Source organism: Coturnix japonica, chromosome 1, assembly GCF_054131305.1.
Source record: "Coturnix japonica strain WE chromosome 1, WE-NBRP24, whole genome shotgun sequence".
Lineage (NCBI taxonomy): Eukaryota > Metazoa > Chordata > Aves > Galliformes > Phasianidae > Coturnix > Coturnix japonica.
Genome location: NC_140663.1, coordinates 164,421,590 through 164,438,703, shown reverse-complemented (window position 1 = coordinate 164,438,703; position 17,114 = coordinate 164,421,590). Strand labels below are relative to the sequence as shown.

The 17,114-nt window shown below is 43.9% G+C and overlaps 1 protein-coding gene across 1 annotated transcript in view; it reads right to left on the bottom strand.

The window, feature by feature from the left end:
• GUCY1A2 (guanylate cyclase 1 soluble subunit alpha 2) overlaps window positions 1-4,282 on the bottom strand; it is a 124,217-nt gene extending 119,935 nt beyond the window's left edge. The window contains exon 1 of the mRNA XM_015852224.3: window positions 3,778-4,282. Coding sequence (XP_015707710.2) covers window positions 3,778-4,047 — 270 coding nt within the window. The 5' untranslated portion in view covers window positions 4,048-4,282. The remainder of the gene's footprint in view (window positions 1-3,777) is intronic.
• Between the last annotated feature and the right edge of the window lie 12,832 nt (window positions 4,283-17,114).

The window sequence follows — 17,114 nt, the reverse complement described above, 5'->3', positions numbered from 1 at the left end:
TGCCCAGGCGCTCCCAGCTCCTTCAGGGTAATCTGTGCCCCTGAGATGGGAGCAGAGTATTTGAGTTTTCAAACCAGTGACAAATTATTACTTTTTTTTTTTTCTGGTTTTGATTCTATTTTCAGCCTGGGATTGGATACAAGTCAAGATGGAACTGGAGCAAATGTGAAAATTGCTGCAAGGAACTGGAGTTTAGTGAGAAAATAAATGGCATTTCTGAAGAATAAAACTGCATCCACCATTCCCACATAGCAGAGCCCTTACAGGCAGAAAAAATGATGTTGATAATTTACAGCTTATAGCATCATCATCGCTAGTTATAATCACTCAAAATTTATGTCACTGTGGGTGTAAATTTCATCCTTTAAAATAGAACACAACAATAAAGCTGGAATTAAAAGAAAACTAACGTTCAGTCCACTTGTGACATCCATTTGGACATGTACTGTGATATGTACTGCACCGAGCAGCTGTATTTGGTCCTAGAAAATGCCCTCTGCACACCCAGGTGCCATGCATGGTTGCCCTGACCCTTTGGGCTGTGACCCTCTGGCTGCAACTCCCTGTGCACACCAGGGGCCAGTGGGATGCGGGCTGCAGTGTGCTCACATTAGCTGCACCCTGCTCGGCAACACCCTTGTAGGATGCATGGGCAGCTCTGCTCGACCTCCTCACCTCCATAAACTTTACATAAACTACATCAAGTTATGCAGCTGCCTTGGTAGAGGGAGAACCCCTTCATCTCTGGCTGTTAAAATAGAGAGGGTTTGGGGAAGCAATTTGAAATGGGCAGTGTCTTTCCTTCAGCCGTCCAAGTATGTCAGGAAACCTTTAAGAATCACCAGGAATGTAAAATCACCCTGTGGTGATTCAAGATTGGGCCCCTCCATCCTCTAGTGTAACTACTGCAGGAAAATCTCCAAAGACAATTTGTGAGAAAAGCTGGAATAAGACATGTTGGAAGGTGCTGGAAGCTGTCCTCCCATAGCAAGCAGAGTGGCTGGGTTACAATCTGCAATGTAGAGCTTCACTTTCTAACTTTTCCCCTACACTGTTTTTCAAAAACCATTATTTGTGCAGTCACGCCACAGCTAAATTTGAAAGCAGCACTGCAAGTGATACACATCACAGTTTCTACCAACAGTACAGCTGTGCCCATTGCTCATGAATGCACTACACAGGAGATGCCCATATTATCATGCACTCTTTTGCACTACCACTTCTAAGGGCCAGCCTGTTCTCACAGCTCCCTGCCGTTCTGCTCCCTGATACTGTGCAGCTCCTTCAGCCTGGAGGCTCCTTTCTGCAGCTCACATCAAGGCTCTGCACATCCCAGAGCAGCGCTCGGCAGCCCCTGCTCCTGCTGGATTGAAACAACATCACCCCTGAGCTCTCTGCATGCATCTCTGCAGCATTAGACACACACAGAACATGGAGATACAGTGAGAAATTTTGACTCAGCATCTCAATCCCAGCTGTTACCAAAGGAAAGAACAAAACTAAGTATTGGCATCAGGAACCTGTAGCGTCCTTCAACTTTGAAAGTGTTCAGCACTGGGATGGGAACAGATTGCTGCCGTGTTAAGGCTAAAATGCACACACTGAGCCTCTGCTGGCAAGATCTATTTTATATATATTCACACACACTCTACGTACATCAGTGCTTCTATACTTAACAGAGATCTTTATGGATTTACAGAATGAAGACATACCTACATCTGCATCAAAGTATTAGAGCTCAGAAAGAACAGTTGTAAGTGCACCCTTCCAATTTGCCTTTAAATTTTAAAAATAATGGGAATGACTCTAATTCAACACTAATTGTATGGCCAGTGTCATTTCTTAACTTCTATCTGAAGTTATTCCTGATTTAGATCAACAGATGTGAGAAAACGATCAGATTCCGAGTGTCAGACAGATGGCAACTGGACTTGTTGCAAGAAAGCATATATTCAGCATTACAGAAAAGACTCCCGAAAATATTAAAGAAGGCACCAGAACAACAAGGCACCTGAAGAGTGATGTGTCGGAGTCAAGAACGAAAAGATGAGAAACCGATTCCTTTCTCATATCAGGATGGCACCAATGTGACTTTCCCAACGTAAATGCCAATGACTGGTGCCAAAATGTGTAAGACAGAATGAAACTGCAGTTACAGTGCCAAGATAATAAAAGGAGTTTGGGAATATTCTATATCATATGAATCACATATTGAAATTTATGAAAATAAAGATCATTACAGCAGTAAGGATTGGGATAATTATCTCCAAAGGAAACCAATGGAAACTGTTTCTTGGGACATGGAAGTGAGGTGGGATGAAATTTTTGCACTCTTTTTTTTTTTGCTTCAGTTTCCCCAGGAGCAGGAAGGAAGGAGGACTCTGAGACCGACCCAAGTTTTCTCATCTCTCAGTTCACAGAATCTGTTTATTTTTTCAAACATGTTCAACAATGAATGAAAGCTGTAAAGCCATAACCGTCTTTTATTGCTTCAGGAGGTATCAGCCAAAGGGCTAATACAAACAGTAAGGTTATCTAAAAATACTGCACTGAGCTACTTCAGAATATTTCCAATATTTCGGGTAACACATGCTCTAATTATACCCCAGCATCATTAACAAATTAAATAGCTTCATTTTTTGGTACTAAAACAAGGCAAGTCACCTGAGATACCATCTATTAATTTCAGCATGACAAGCCTGGGTTCCCAGTGGGGAGATTAAAAATCAATGGGAAAGAGAAGACTTGGCTGGAAGCGGACGGCTGCCGGCTCGGTCACGCACCGCTAACTTCCCCCATTAGGCAGCCTGGCTGCTCGGATCCAGCCTGTTCGAGCAAGGAAACAGAAAAGAGGAATGAAAAGCAAAGCACACCGACAGCAGATGGTGATGAGATTCAGAAGTCATCTCCAAAGCCGAATAAGAAAAAGCCAAAAAGACACTGCAATGCCACCAAATTCAGCAGATGTGACTGCCGTGCGGATTAGGCTACTTGTTGCAGTCTACGTTCTACACCTGATCACAGTAAGGTATCTCAGCAAGCAACAAGCATTCCCTTACAGCTGGAACTTCATGAGGGAAATGTAGTGATGGTCACAGAGACAGCAGTGTAACACAGCTCTGGAGAACGAGCTCCTATTGCATACGCAGCCAGCGCAGCTCCGGAGCTGCTGACTGCAGTCACCCACAGCAGTGCCCGCACGCCTCACACGTTCAGCACCAATTCTGTTCTTTGTGGCATATGCACTGCTTCACTACAGGTGCAGCTGGAGACAAAACCATCAATCACAGACCCCAAAGTGCCCTCAGACTGCTCTCTCAGGAATGTGGGCACATCAGAGAGGCTCAGGGAAATCTGTTGCTGCAGTATTTCTGAGAAGAACACACAAACTTTCTTTTCACCTCGTTCAGCAAGGAAAAACCCTACGAAAACCCTGCCAACGCAAGAACTTCACATCTCCTCTGCGGTAAAGAACGAGCATGCTATGCATATACAGACGTGTGTAACTTTTCATACAGAATTGCTGCTAGCACCAGATGGCAATAAGCACTTTGTGACTCCGGATTCTAACGCCGAGAACTCGGCTGGAGTGCGGAGCGGGGCAGCGTGCGCCTCCCGCCGCGGCTGCCGAGCCCTGCGCCGCATCCCGCATCCCGAGCGGACCGGGCCGGTCCGGGGAGCTCCGCACATCGCTCCGGGGCTCGGACTCAGGAGCCGGCCCTGGAACAGCCGTCGGGAACCGCGCATGAGGAGGCCGGGCGGGCGCGGAGCACTCACCGCGGGGGCCGTCAGGCGGCGGATGCTCTCGCCCAGCGAGTCCAGGTTGACCCGCCGACGGCGCGGAACGCGGCGAGCCCCGGAGCTGGCCGCGGCGGCGGCGGCGGCGGCTGCGGCGGTGAGCGGTGGCTCGGCGGGGCCGGGAGGGCTGCGGCTGCCGTTCCAGCAAAGGCGGGACAGGGGACACTCGCCCTCCTCCTCGGGGCTGGTCTCCGGGCAGTCGGAGCCCAGCGAGCTGAAGGACTCGGAGGAGATCTTGCGGCGGGACATGGTGCCGCGGGCCGGCGGGGCTCAGCGCAGCGGAGGGCAGCGCGGGGCCGCGGGGCCGCGGGGGCGGCCGCCTGGCATGGCCGCGGAGCCCCTCGGCGGGGGGCGGCGGTGGATGCGCTCCGGGGCCGCTCCCGGCTCCGCGCTTCGCCGCGCCGCTCCGAGCCGCGGGTGCTGCGCGGCGCCGCCTCGCCGGGAGGCTTTAAAGCGGCGGCGGCGGCGGCTGCCCTCCTCTGCCTCGGCCGCCCTCCCTCGCTCTCCCCTCCCCCGGCTCCCTCGCTGCTCCGCGGGAATCACGTGTTGTTTGGAGCCCTTTCCTCCTCCTCCTCCTCCTCCCTCCTCTCCCCTCCCCGCTCGCCGCCTCTCGCACGCCGCGGCCCGGCAGCAGCCCCCTTAATGCCCCGCTCCCCGGCGCTGCGCCGCGCCGCGCTCTCCCCCCTCTCTATGGGGATGTCCCCGCGCTATGGGGATGTTCCCGCATTATGAGGGTGTCCCCGCATGGCCCCGACCGTGCCCGGCCGCGCCGCCTCCGAGACCGCGGCGGTGCTGGACAGCTCCCTAAGCACGGGATGCCGGGGAAGGCAGCCGTGGGTGCCCGGCGCCGGAGGACTTCACTGAAAGGCACAGCTAAACCTTAGGGAAATGGATGGTGGTAAATATCGGAGAAGGCTGAAGGACTGCCACCAGTTTTCAGAGGAAAAAGTTCTTTTCGGCTCTGACACTGTGGGTCACGTCCGAAAGAGTAACTAAACTCGTTCCCTGTTGTTACAATCCAGCTACAGTACCCATGTACTGTAGAAAGACCACAAGGAAACATGCCCTCAGTGGTAGAGTTTCATCCAACCATCAAGAAAGACATTCATTCATCTTCTGTTGAACAAAACTTCCTTTGAAAGCAGTGCTTTTAAGATCGTTTTTTCTTTACCTGTCCTCAGTATTATAGTATACACTTTACCACCTCATCATCTGAACTATCTGAGTGCAGCCTTCACAAAAGACCACCTGAGATATTGGGAAGAGCACCGCAGGCATAGAGGGCTTTGGAGGATGGCCCAACACAACCCCCACTGCACACCCAAGTTCAGAAGGCCAGGTAGGCAGCTCTCAGAGAGGACATGGCGTGAATCACATATTTCACCAGGACATTCCTTTCAGTGCCACCATCTCTCAGCTCACCAGGTTTCTGTTGCAATTTTCTTCTTTCTCTAGAAATTTATACGGAGTAAGAGAAACAACAGAGCACCTTTTGTCATGGCACAGTTCTTAAATCTCTGCATCTTAAAGCCTGTGCCTTAAAAGGATGTATCAAAATTCCAGGGTGGTCCGTGATGCCTTCTGTTGTCTTGTAAATATTGCACTTGGGATGCAGAGTGACTTTCTTTTGCAGCCCTGGTAATTTCCTCATCAGCAGTAGGGGGGAATCTGAGGTCTTTGCTTGAAAGTTAATTCACACATGGGCCTCCAGATCCATTGCTCTCGTTTGTCTTTCCTCCTCTCTTGTGAATAACAATATTCTTCAGTACTTAGAGCACAGAGAAAAGTTGGGGGGAATAGTTTTAAACTAAGATGGGGAAAGTTTGGGTTAGATATTAGGAGGAAGTTTTCCACGTGGAAGATGGTGATGCACTGAAACAGGTTGCCCAAGGAGGCTGTGGATGCCCCATCCCTGGAGGCATTCACAGCCAGGCTGGATGTGGCTCTGGGCAGCCTGTTCTGGTGGTTGGCGACCCTGCACATAGCAGAGGGGTTGAAAATAGATTATCACTGTGGTCCTTTTCAACCCAGGCCATTTTATGATTCTATGATTTTCTCTTCTTCCCTCTACAGAAATGCTCACTTTGACAGATGCCTTGCAGACTGCCTGCCCTCTGTCCCAGCTCCTGCCGCTGGGGGCAGTCATCCATTTTGGCTTGCAATTTATAGAGCTGACATGCAATCATTCGATCGTTAAGATTAGGGAAAAAAAAACGCTAAAATAATCTAGTCCAACCATCAACCTATCACTACCATGCTGACTAACAGTGTGAGCACAGTTAAGGTGTTGACATCCTCCAGATAGTTCACAGCAAAGCAAACTTCTGCTGGTTCTTGGTGCATGCAGTGGCATTGACACCTGGGGAAGAGGCACAGAGCTCAGGGTTGAAAATGCAGATGTGTATTCCTGATTGTAAACTGCTGCAATACCAAAGTATCAACCAGTTCCTTATGCAGCACATCAGGACTCAGGGAAGCAACATGCTTGGGGGCGCTTTTGCATTTTATTCAGCTGAGGGGAAAAATACTTTTGAGAAAACAAATCTGGCATTTTTTAAGCATACAGTTTCCACTTTTCCTGGGAGTAAAGCTTAAAGTAGTATTCCCCAGGGCAACTTGTCATTGGTGTGTGACAGCACTCTGAGTTCCCTTTGCAGTATTACTGATGACTTTCCTCACACCACTCGTGGCTTTATTCCTTTTAAATCTGCAGTGTAGCAACCCTGAAATGCTTTTCTTTGGTGGTTGTTCTTGAGGTTAGGATTATTAAAACCAAATGCACTTGTCTTGCTCCAATTTATAGGAGGGAGGCAAGGTTCTTTGATATGTGTATATCTGGCATGAGATTAAGAAGCAACAGTTCAAATGTTGGTCCAACCAGTTTATTAAAGTCCTAGCCATTTTAGGGAGATTAGGAAGGGAAGGTAGGCGACAGGAAAGGTAGGAAATATAAGCAAAGACAATGTCATTGGCCTCGATCTGCCTGCTGATGGCCTCGTCAAAGTCCTTGAGCTTCTCATAGTGGTTGGGTCCCCAGGATATCAGCCACTTGGTTTTGTGGTGTTTTTTTCTTACAGCAAGGAGTCTCTGCAGACAGCAAAAGAGATAGTCACCACCTTGGGTCCAGCGAGGTACACAGTAGGTCCGTTGATCTCAGGAACTCATCTGATCACTGCAGGGGATGGGAGACAGCCAGGAAGCTCCGCAGCAAGCCGGTCCTGGGGGTTCTTCCCAAGAGGTTTTCCCCTCAGGGAATTCTCCGTCAAAGGTGTCTTTGGGAGTTTGTCTCCAAAGTCCCCAGTTTAGTGAGGGCCTTTTATCCTCCGTTTCTGTGGGGTTGTGTTTCTTAGTGTGACATTCCTGGCCCACAGATAAGCCAGCAAAGAGGGGGGTCTCTGTTGCCTGACACAAGCTTTATCGCCTTCTGCAGTGGTCAGCTCCTTTGAGCAGCACCCCTGAAGAAGACTGCTTGTCCTGCTTCTGCTTATCTTTGCAATCATAAGCAGAAGTACTGTGGCACAACAACACCCACCATTCACCCTCCTAGAGAGTTAGCAGTTGCCAGTCAGAGTCTTATAATGAGAAAGGCCTCATGAAGCAAGCTTTGAGACAATAAAAGAAAAACAGTTCTGTCCTTCACTGCACTCAAGTACCAAATCAATTCACTGCAAGAATATAAAAGACATTTCCCTTCAGCATCTGGATACTGACCTTCACCATTCAGAGTAAAAGATGCAATTTTGGCTCCAAGGCTTCTGTTGTTCCAGCTGTAGCAGCACCGTGAGTAAGCCTGGACTCAGCATTGCTCCTCTGCAAAACTGCCTGTTTTGCTCAGCTTTAGCCTATGAAACTCATGGAAACAGGCCTAACACCTACCTGCTTCATTGCAAGGATTGGCAGTCTGCCTCCTGCAACACTGTTTGTGTTTCATGATATAAAAATACATGGAATTGGTTAGAGATGCTGACTAGAAAAGTGCCAAACACTATCACCAGAAGTCTTGCACTAAGTAAGTACAGGCAGCGGGAGATCCAAGGTGTTGTAAGGCCAGGAGGTCCAACAAGTCATAGAGATCCTGGATCATTTTTCTCTTCCTCTTTCCTCTGATCAAGATACAACCTTGGCAAAAGCTAAATACCACAGAGGGCTGCTTCAACAGATACTCAAATGCTTTTGACAGCACGTAGACATAGACAGCACATAAGAGAACAAATGTTCTTTTATACACGTCTTATCAGCCTAAATTTGCATTTGGCACACTATTGGATGAATAGCAGACATGTCTGTAAAACGTATAATGTTCATCTAAGCAGTGCCTACAAAACTTTTCTATCATATTATGACAGAATGCAATTTATGTGTCCCACATGTCTTGCAGACAGCTCAGAGAAAAACATGGATATTTTTAATTCCTGTGCAATTACTACCAGACAACTGCTGGTCTAAGACATTTTTTGACAAATTTTTACTTGTTTTCTCCCAGTTATGGAAAGAAAAACTCACCAGACTGTGTTCAGACCTGACATAAAACACATGGTCCTTAACTTCAATTAATTGCAATGTGATAATTTATCATTATTTATCCATGACTTTTATTTGTTATTAAGTAAACATTTCCTAACCTGGCATTACATGATGCAGTTTTTTATATTATTTTTGTTTTTAAATGCTGTATTTCTGCTGCTTAAACAGCTTTGGATGATTAAAATAACCAAAATAAGTTAATCATAACACATTTTAATGTCCTATTTGTTAAGGAAACGCATAGCAGAACTGGCAGAAGAAATTATTACAACAAATCCCACTTAGTCGCATCTACCGCATACATCACTTAGATAGTTCCTATCATTTCACCTAGGACATTATATGTCTTTTTATAATAATCTTTTGATAATACTGTTGAACATATAAGTACTTAATTTTCCTTTAATAGAAAAGATTGTTGTCCTGAGATCAATGTCTCCCACTGAGAAAGTAAACATCTGTTTTGCAAAGCATTTCTAAAGCAGCAGGAGACCATTATCCTGTGACAACATTCTATTACAATTACTTTATTGCAGTCAGGCAAAATGAGTGATGTGTAGCAAATTTATTCTTTTTTCACATTCTGCCAAACCTTTCTGTTCTTTATCCAATGACTTCCATCTGGAGTATTGCCTGGAAGGACGGCTGGGGCATTCTGCCATTTGTCATTAATGATCTGTTGAATTACGATTGGCTTAAAGAGCAGATCTGTTTCATGTTTCAGCTTCTCAGAAATAAAGTTTAATGCAAGGCAGAGTGGATTCACACTGGACAATGCTGATGTTCTGGTAGTTGTGGACATTTGAGTTCATCAAGTAAGAGTGTTACTGTCCTGTTTTCAGCTGGGATGGAGTTGGTGTTTTCTTACCTTCATAGTTTCTGGTGTTTTTACTATGGGAGAAAAACAGTACTGATAACACACCAGTGTTTTAGTTCTTGCTGAGCAATGGCTGCAAAGAACCAAGAACATTATGGCTTCTCATACTGCCCTGCCAGTGAGGAGCTGTGGGGCACAAGGAGCTGGGAAGGGACAGAACCAGGACAGCTGACCTAACCCAACCAAAGGGATGCTCCAGAACACGTAGCATCATGTGACAAACTAAAACTGTGGGCAGCCACTGCTTGGGGAAAGGCTGAGCATCCATCAGCAGGAGGTGAACATTTGCTTTGTGCATCACTTGGTTTGTAAATATATACTATAATGCTACTGTTGCTATTATTCTTCTCCTTTTCTCTGCCTTTTCTGTGTTAGTAAGTAGTTTTTATTGCAATCCACCATTTAGTTCCACTTTGTTGTTTTTTTTCCTGATTCTCTACCCCATCCCTCTGTGAGAAGAGTGAACTGTGTTGTGCTGAGTGGCTGGAGGTTAAACCTCAACAGTTACTGAAGGAATATTTAATTAATTTTGCACTGTGGGATGAGGTCCTACATAATGAAGGCAGAGGAATCTGAACCTTAATGATCATAGAATGTCTTTGGTCTGTGATACTTAGTATGTTTCTCAGGTAGAATTTTCTTCCCACGGTTGAGAATAGCAAAGCACAGGTGAGCGATACCAGTCTTTCACAGTACATAGCAGATCAATAGCAGAACTGGGAATTCCTTGATGTCTAACTTCAAGACAGAGTTATTCAGAATCAACTGACTAGAATTATAACTGGCCAGCATCAGATCCATTTGTAGTTTCAGGGATTTTGCTATACCAGCTGCCAAAGACAGATCAGATCAAGACAAGACATCGGGACTGTGCAAATACCAGTACCATTCCAACTCAGATGAATAGATCAAATTGGGATTTTAAATCTCAGGGAGAACGTCTGACAGGGTACAGCTCCAAATGGTTGTTTAGGAGGAAGGCACAGCTGACTAAACATTCAGAATTAAAAATTTATAAATGGTACAAGAAAAAAGGTATGACGTGACTCAGCATCACTTATTTCCGTTTAACTTGTACTGCCAGCTTTACTGAATTCAACATGAGGTAAAATGAATTTTTTCCTTATTTGAAGTTCTTCCATATCCTGAGTATTTTGCCCTGAGGACAGCAGGTAACAGTGACTTCTGTCTCAGAGTTACCTATAAATCTCAACGCTATTTATCTAAAGGAGCAAAACAAGAAGATGTTGATGGGCTACTACATAGTCTAGAGCTGCCTCACCCCAGCACTCTGCAGCTGAGTCAAACCACTATTTATAGAGCAGCTTCCTACAGAAGTCACTTGATTTTCACTATTGCAGCCACATTTATTCCAGATAGATTTCCTGCTATAAACTGTTTTTGTGGATTTACTGATGTCATCAATCAGATTATAGCAGTGAAAATATGATGGTATCTACGTACAAGGTTAAAGTCAATTTGCTTTCAAGCAACCTCTGAAGTCATAGAGTCACAGAATCATTAAGGTTGGAAAAGACCTCTAAGATTCAGTCCAACCCCAATCCATCCCCATCATGTGCTCTGACCATGTCTCTCAGTGCTCTGAATTTCTTGACCCCCTCCAGGGACAGTGACTGCACCACCTCCCTGGGCAGCCTGTGCCACTGCCTCACCACTCTTTCTGAGAAGAATTACTTCCTAATGTCCAGCCTGAATATTGCAGTGGGAGCTCAGAAAGTTTTTGAGACTTCCTTTGCAGCTCCCTGCACTCTTCATAGATTGTGAGAATCAAAGATGAGCAGGACTTTGGGAACTACTTGTGTCCAAAGCAGAGACTGAATTAAACCAAGATGTCCATATTCCCTAAAATGGCTGTTTGTCCTCCTTCATCTCTTGAAGGAGGGCAGAGTCCACAAGGCTGGCTGCCCCTTATGCCCCGAAGCTCTGGCTTATGGGTAGAAAATCCCCTTGCTAGTCTTGCAAGAAAATTAGGGTAGTCAAAATGTTCCGATCGGTTTTTATCCAGGCTTGTACCAAAGTTGATGGAGGAACAACTTTCCAGAACAAGCAGTCTTGCACTGTGTCGGGGAGATGGTCAGCAGCTGAGCTTGGACCAGGAGGTTATTCTTGACAAGCTCATCCAGGACCTGTCTAGGAGTGTGACAAATCCTCCCAGCAGAGGTTAAACCAGCGTACACAGTACACAGTGTTGTAAAAGCATCTTTTTTAGTGTCATCTGAGCAAGCGAGCCACTTCCACAAATGTTACATTTTTACTACAGTTCATCATTTCACTATTAACAAATTTTTACCTTCTACCAGATATTTTCAAATTTTAAAATGTCTGCATGTAGATTATTGCCTTTAATATTCTCTAACCAATTGACCTAAGAATAACACACAGTGGCATCTTGCCTGATTAGGTTGCCTTTCTTATCCTAATGACCGGGAATCACAGAATATTTTATCCAGACTTGTTTAAAAGGGAGACCTTATACTGTATGAGTGGGAACACTTTCTTTTGGAAGCTTATTTACAGCCTGTAATGGATTAATTGGTCAGTGTATCGTATTTAGTGACTCTCTTCCATGAAGCACCAAAAGTAATAACTGGGTTTATTTATGTATAGTTTATGCAACAGGGAGGGAGAGAGAAAGATAGAGAGAATGTGCTCGTATCTGTACAGACAGATAATAAGAAACCATCAAAACAGTACATGAGCAATAAAAAATATCTACAGTGTCCACCTATGCAGTATTATTCTCTGAACATGGACGAAATGTTGCCAAATGAAAATTCCTGTTGAGCTTTCAGATAAAATCTCTTGTAATAAAGTCTGCTATATTTCACCTGCAGATGGCAAATAATCCTGTTGTGAAAGTAATTTCTGCAAGAAGGATTCCGAATACACATAGCTCCTCACAATGCTGGTATAGCTGTCCCATCATTTTCACAGCTGTATATTCCTAGCTAACAACATCACATCATGGTTTTCAGCACTGAGCGGTGATCAGGGACTTTTTCAGATGTTCATCTTCTGACCTTTTGTGTCATGTCTGCTTTTATGGAAAGAATCCTATAATATTCAGAGAAATTTTAGCAGCAGTTGCATAATCTAATGACATCGCTCCACCTGCCTGTTTATTCCTGGCTTGGGATTTTGGCATTTTTAATTCTTGAAAATTTTATTGTTCTTTTTGTAGAATCACAGAATCACTGAGGTTGGAAAAAACCCCTCAGATCATCCAGTCCAACCATCAACCTGTCCTCTCCATGCCCGCTGACAACGTCCCTCTATGCCACATCTTCACATACCTTGAACACCTCCATGGACAGTGACTGCACCACCTCCCTGGGCAGCCTGTGCCACTGCCTCACCACTCTTTCAGTGAATAATTTTTTCTTAATACCCAACCTGAACCTCACAAGTTAGGGCTGTTACCTCTTTTCCTATCACTAGTTACCTTTGCTTCATTCTTCTCTTTTTTTTGCTTCATTCCTTAGAAGAAGGCTACAAGTAAGTACTAAGGTAAATGCTTTTCCTGTCATTTGGTTACTGTCATTTTGTTTTAGTGAAGGAATGCAACTTTCAAATATCAGGACTTGTGCTACCCAGCATGCTGTCCCTCTGATTGATGTTACTTAGCATCAGGACACCACAGTTTCATACTTCAAGGCTTCCTGTGTTCTTTACAAAACAGATCATCACTTCCCTAAGGAATATTTCAGTGCAGAGAGTGGCATGAATACTAATGAAAAACCTCTACACTGAGAGGTTTAAATGGTGTATCTTCTAACATTAATATAACAGGAAACAACATATGTATGTATCATATATCATATACATGTATCCATATAATTTTAGCTTCAAAGACTGTTCTAAAGTGTTCAGAGGGGTGGGTAGAGGAAGACAAAAAGAAAAAGAAGAAGAAAATGCACAAAAAAAAAAAAAAAAAAAAAAAAAGCAGCACTATTTTCTCTACCCTCACTGGATTCTCAAGTCCTCTTTCAAGTCAGCTTGCACTATGCAGAAAGATCTGACCAAGGTAGGTTTCTGTGTAGGAATCATGCATCTGAGGGGTGGCTGCAGTACTCTCATAGCACACTACATTCCGAACTTCTCAAGACGATTTGCAAGCAATTACAGAGCAAATGTCTTCAATGTGAATAAGCCTGAACAAACAACTAAGATTTCATGGTGGATTTAAAAGCATTGTGAGCCCAATCCAGTAGGCACTAAGCAGTTCTCACCACTATTGGCTCAGGCAGAGGTGCTCAGCACCTTGCAGGGAACATCAGCGCTCTGTGAATCAGGCCCTGGGTGAGTCAGTATCAAATTTTTTACGAGACAAAAAACTCCACAGGCAAGGTGAAAACTGCTATAATAGGAATTTAACTGCTTGTAGCAATGCAAAAGTAAGGGCTAGCTGCAAATAACATTTACTGCTAAAGGAATAATGTTTTAAAAAACGACTCTCTTTAGATTAATGAAACAGATGAGCAAAGTATTTTTAAAGCAAAGTGCCATTAAGGGCCTGAAACAATGGAACTAAGTCTTAGGAGAATGATATTTAACATTTTGCTGTTAAAGCCAACAGGGAAACTGGAATTGTGGAATACATCTCTTGAAAGGAGAAGGGAGCTCTCAACCAGAAGTATTAATATAGTGAGTTTAGACTATTTTTAGTACCAATATGTGCACAGTATGAGGTGTCCCATTTTCACCATCAACTGAAATGTATGCCTGCTGCATCGTCTCCAGTTCACCAGACTGTGTCTACTTCATGCACATGGTTTGTCTTCGGATTGCGTCATATTTTCCATCCACTGACAATAGTTTAAGGTTGTATATGACTCAACATGAAGAGGGCGTCAGAAATATTGATGAGCAATTTCTTTTTTGGTTGGATACTAACATAAATATTAAAATAATGAATGTAAATTCATTGCAGCCAAAGAAACCAGGTTAGTACTGAGAACATCATACTAGCTCAAATGGTGATCACTTCCCAAAATGCCAAGAAGCACCTTGAAATCACTGCAGATGAAAAGTGGCAGAATGTGACATTGCGGTATTAGTCTGTACAGTTCACAATGCTGCATGAATTACTTTTTGATTGATCCAAATGGTATAGTGGAGACAATATTTGTAAATATAAGTGGAAAATGTGAAATCACATTAATTGAAATTATAGAGGTGTAAATAGATATTCTGATTCTGGCTTGGATAGCGTAACTCATATCAGTCTTCACAAAGAGAGAGAATTCTGATAACTGAAATAAGAAACGCTGCCATTGCCATTCGTATGAAAGGACAAAAGTTGTGCTAACAGTAAATTTGGTGGGCATAGTGGTGATGGGCTGATGGACAGACTAGATGATCTCAGTGGTGTTTTCCAGCTTTAATGATTCTGTGATAACCTGACAATGTTTGAAAAAAGTCTGAAAAGCAATTCATGAAAGCACTGTGCTGCTGTCTGTGGTATCCTCATTCTGTCTGCTGCCAGTAATTCCTAAACATTTCAAATATCAAAATTCTTGGTGCTGCTCCCTCCTCTTCCTTTCCTGCCCTGCTCTATTTATTTCCCCCTTATTTATCAAGAAGCCAACATGTAGGTCATTAAATGTGGAAAACAGCATTTTTTTTTCATTCAAGCAGGCTCACATATGTGTATAGGTATAAAAATAGCAGCAAAATGCTTCTTAATCTCTTATTGGTAAGAGAAATGCGCTTGCTATTATAGAGCAGAACAGTTTCATCACAATCTGAACACTTGAGACATACCAGGGAAGAGAAAAATTTTCAGGGTAATTGGGTTTTAAATAGTGTGAGGTCTTGTGAGGAGTTTCTATGCTGAGAGAAGATTCAGCCTCAGTAGAATAGAAATGCAGGTATTAGAAACAAGCAGACAGGCAGATTTGATGTTACAAGAGGCAAATTAGAAATGGATAGGTGAAGGATTCAAAAGATGGATACATGACTCAAAGTAGAAAGTTCTGCCAAATAAAACCTCCCACCTCAAGTTCACCTCTTATGTCCTCTTCAGATTTTACTGAAAGACAACAGATTCTAATTTTACATTAAAAGAGAGCATACCCCAAGGAAATCTCTGCTGTATACAACCACTCATTATACGTAGGTTGCTCCAAAAGTAATGTCCTCTTTATTTCCACGGAAAGTACAACAGATACAAAGAGCACCATAAAATTATTTGAAAGAGCAAATTTTCAGCTACAAAACATTGTTTTCAACATAGTCGTTACCATTAGCTCTGCATTTTCACCAGCAAGGATCAATAGCCTGCATGCTGTGCTCATAAAAACAGCATGGCTGTCTAGAATGTGGCTTGTCTTCTACATCACTGTCTCCACTGTTGAAACACATAACTCACTGCCTCACTGTGCTCATGCCTGATCTTTGGTCCCCCAAAACTTTCAGCAAGCGTCAGTGAATGTCAAATGGGTGCCACTTTTTCCCACATAGAGGAATTCAGTTCTATGCCTTTGCTTTATATGCACTTCCATTTCAGACTCCATTTTGTCAGACTGCCACTCTTCTACCATCTGTCACATGGCAACAAATTGTAAGGCAATACTGGTGGGGATGTTCATCCTCTACTGCCATATCACCAACATTAAGCTCTGACACTATGGGCCAACATAATAAAATAGGTGGCATTATTTTAAGAGCAGTCCTTATATTAAGGGCTTAATTTTCTTAAACTTTGCAAAGGAGTTCGACTAAGTGAGAACCCTAAAATGTGTGTTTCTTCATTGCTTGTTCTGAAATCAGCCCCCTTACCATGGTTATGTCAGTTGCTTTCTGTCTCAGAATTCAGTTTTCATTGCCTTCCAGTTGCCCACCCAGCACCCTCACAGACACTGCCCGTCCAGCTGTCCTGCTGCCTGATTCATGCTGCCAAGCTCGGTACAATGACGAAGAGCAGGGAATATCACTTTGGCTCCAGGGAAAGTGGGGAAAACATGTGCATTTCTGCCTACCTCTTCTCAGCAATTTTTCTTCACATCCATGGCCATCGGTTGAACTCCACACACCCCACATTGAACACTTCTCCCATCACGGCTGCCCACTACAGTGAGATGCTCTGTATGAGGTCCTACATTGGTAGCATCACTCAGCTCAACAGGAGCTCCTTTACAGCTCCTTTACAGACCTCACCTGCTGAAAAGAGAAAGTGATTGAAATGTGCAGGCAGGGGAAACTTTCCAATAACATCTTATAAAAATGATTTTTTACAGGAAGATAAAGTTTTCTGTTGCAAAATTCCATTATTTGTATATGAGGAGTAGAATCAGAAAGCAAGGATGACCATGCAGCAGCAGTGTGAAAGATCAGTCTCCTCTGGGAGTTTATTTAGTAGAAAGAAAATAAACATCACCAAGGACCAACTGTGTGTTAAATCTGATATCTTTCCATGTAGAAATCAGAGCCTTTCTAAGGGAACAGCGGAAGCTATATGCTATGATTACATTTATGTGTGCATTCCCACCTAGGTTTCCTGTCTGCCACAGGAATGGTAAGTGATGGGAGATATCACTTATGGCTTAAATCTAAAAGATGTTGTATTTGAGTGTAATGGCCTCGTGCTGGCTGGGGGAGACACAGCTGTAGCATACACTGGCTATCCAATGAAACATATTACCATTAAATCCTCTTCCCTCCACTGTGTTATCTACCCTCTCCTATTCAGCATAGAAAGTGAGAGCTCTCAGAAGGAAGTAATAGGACAGCACAGAGCAAGATGCAGCCCACAGCAGTAGAGCTGGAAAGCATATAGACCCTCTAAGAAGACAAATTCTAGAACCAAAATCAGCAACTACAGCAAGATCAGGAAGTAACCACATCAGTCAGATCAACAGAATGGAAATCAAGAACTGTATCTGAACTACAGGAA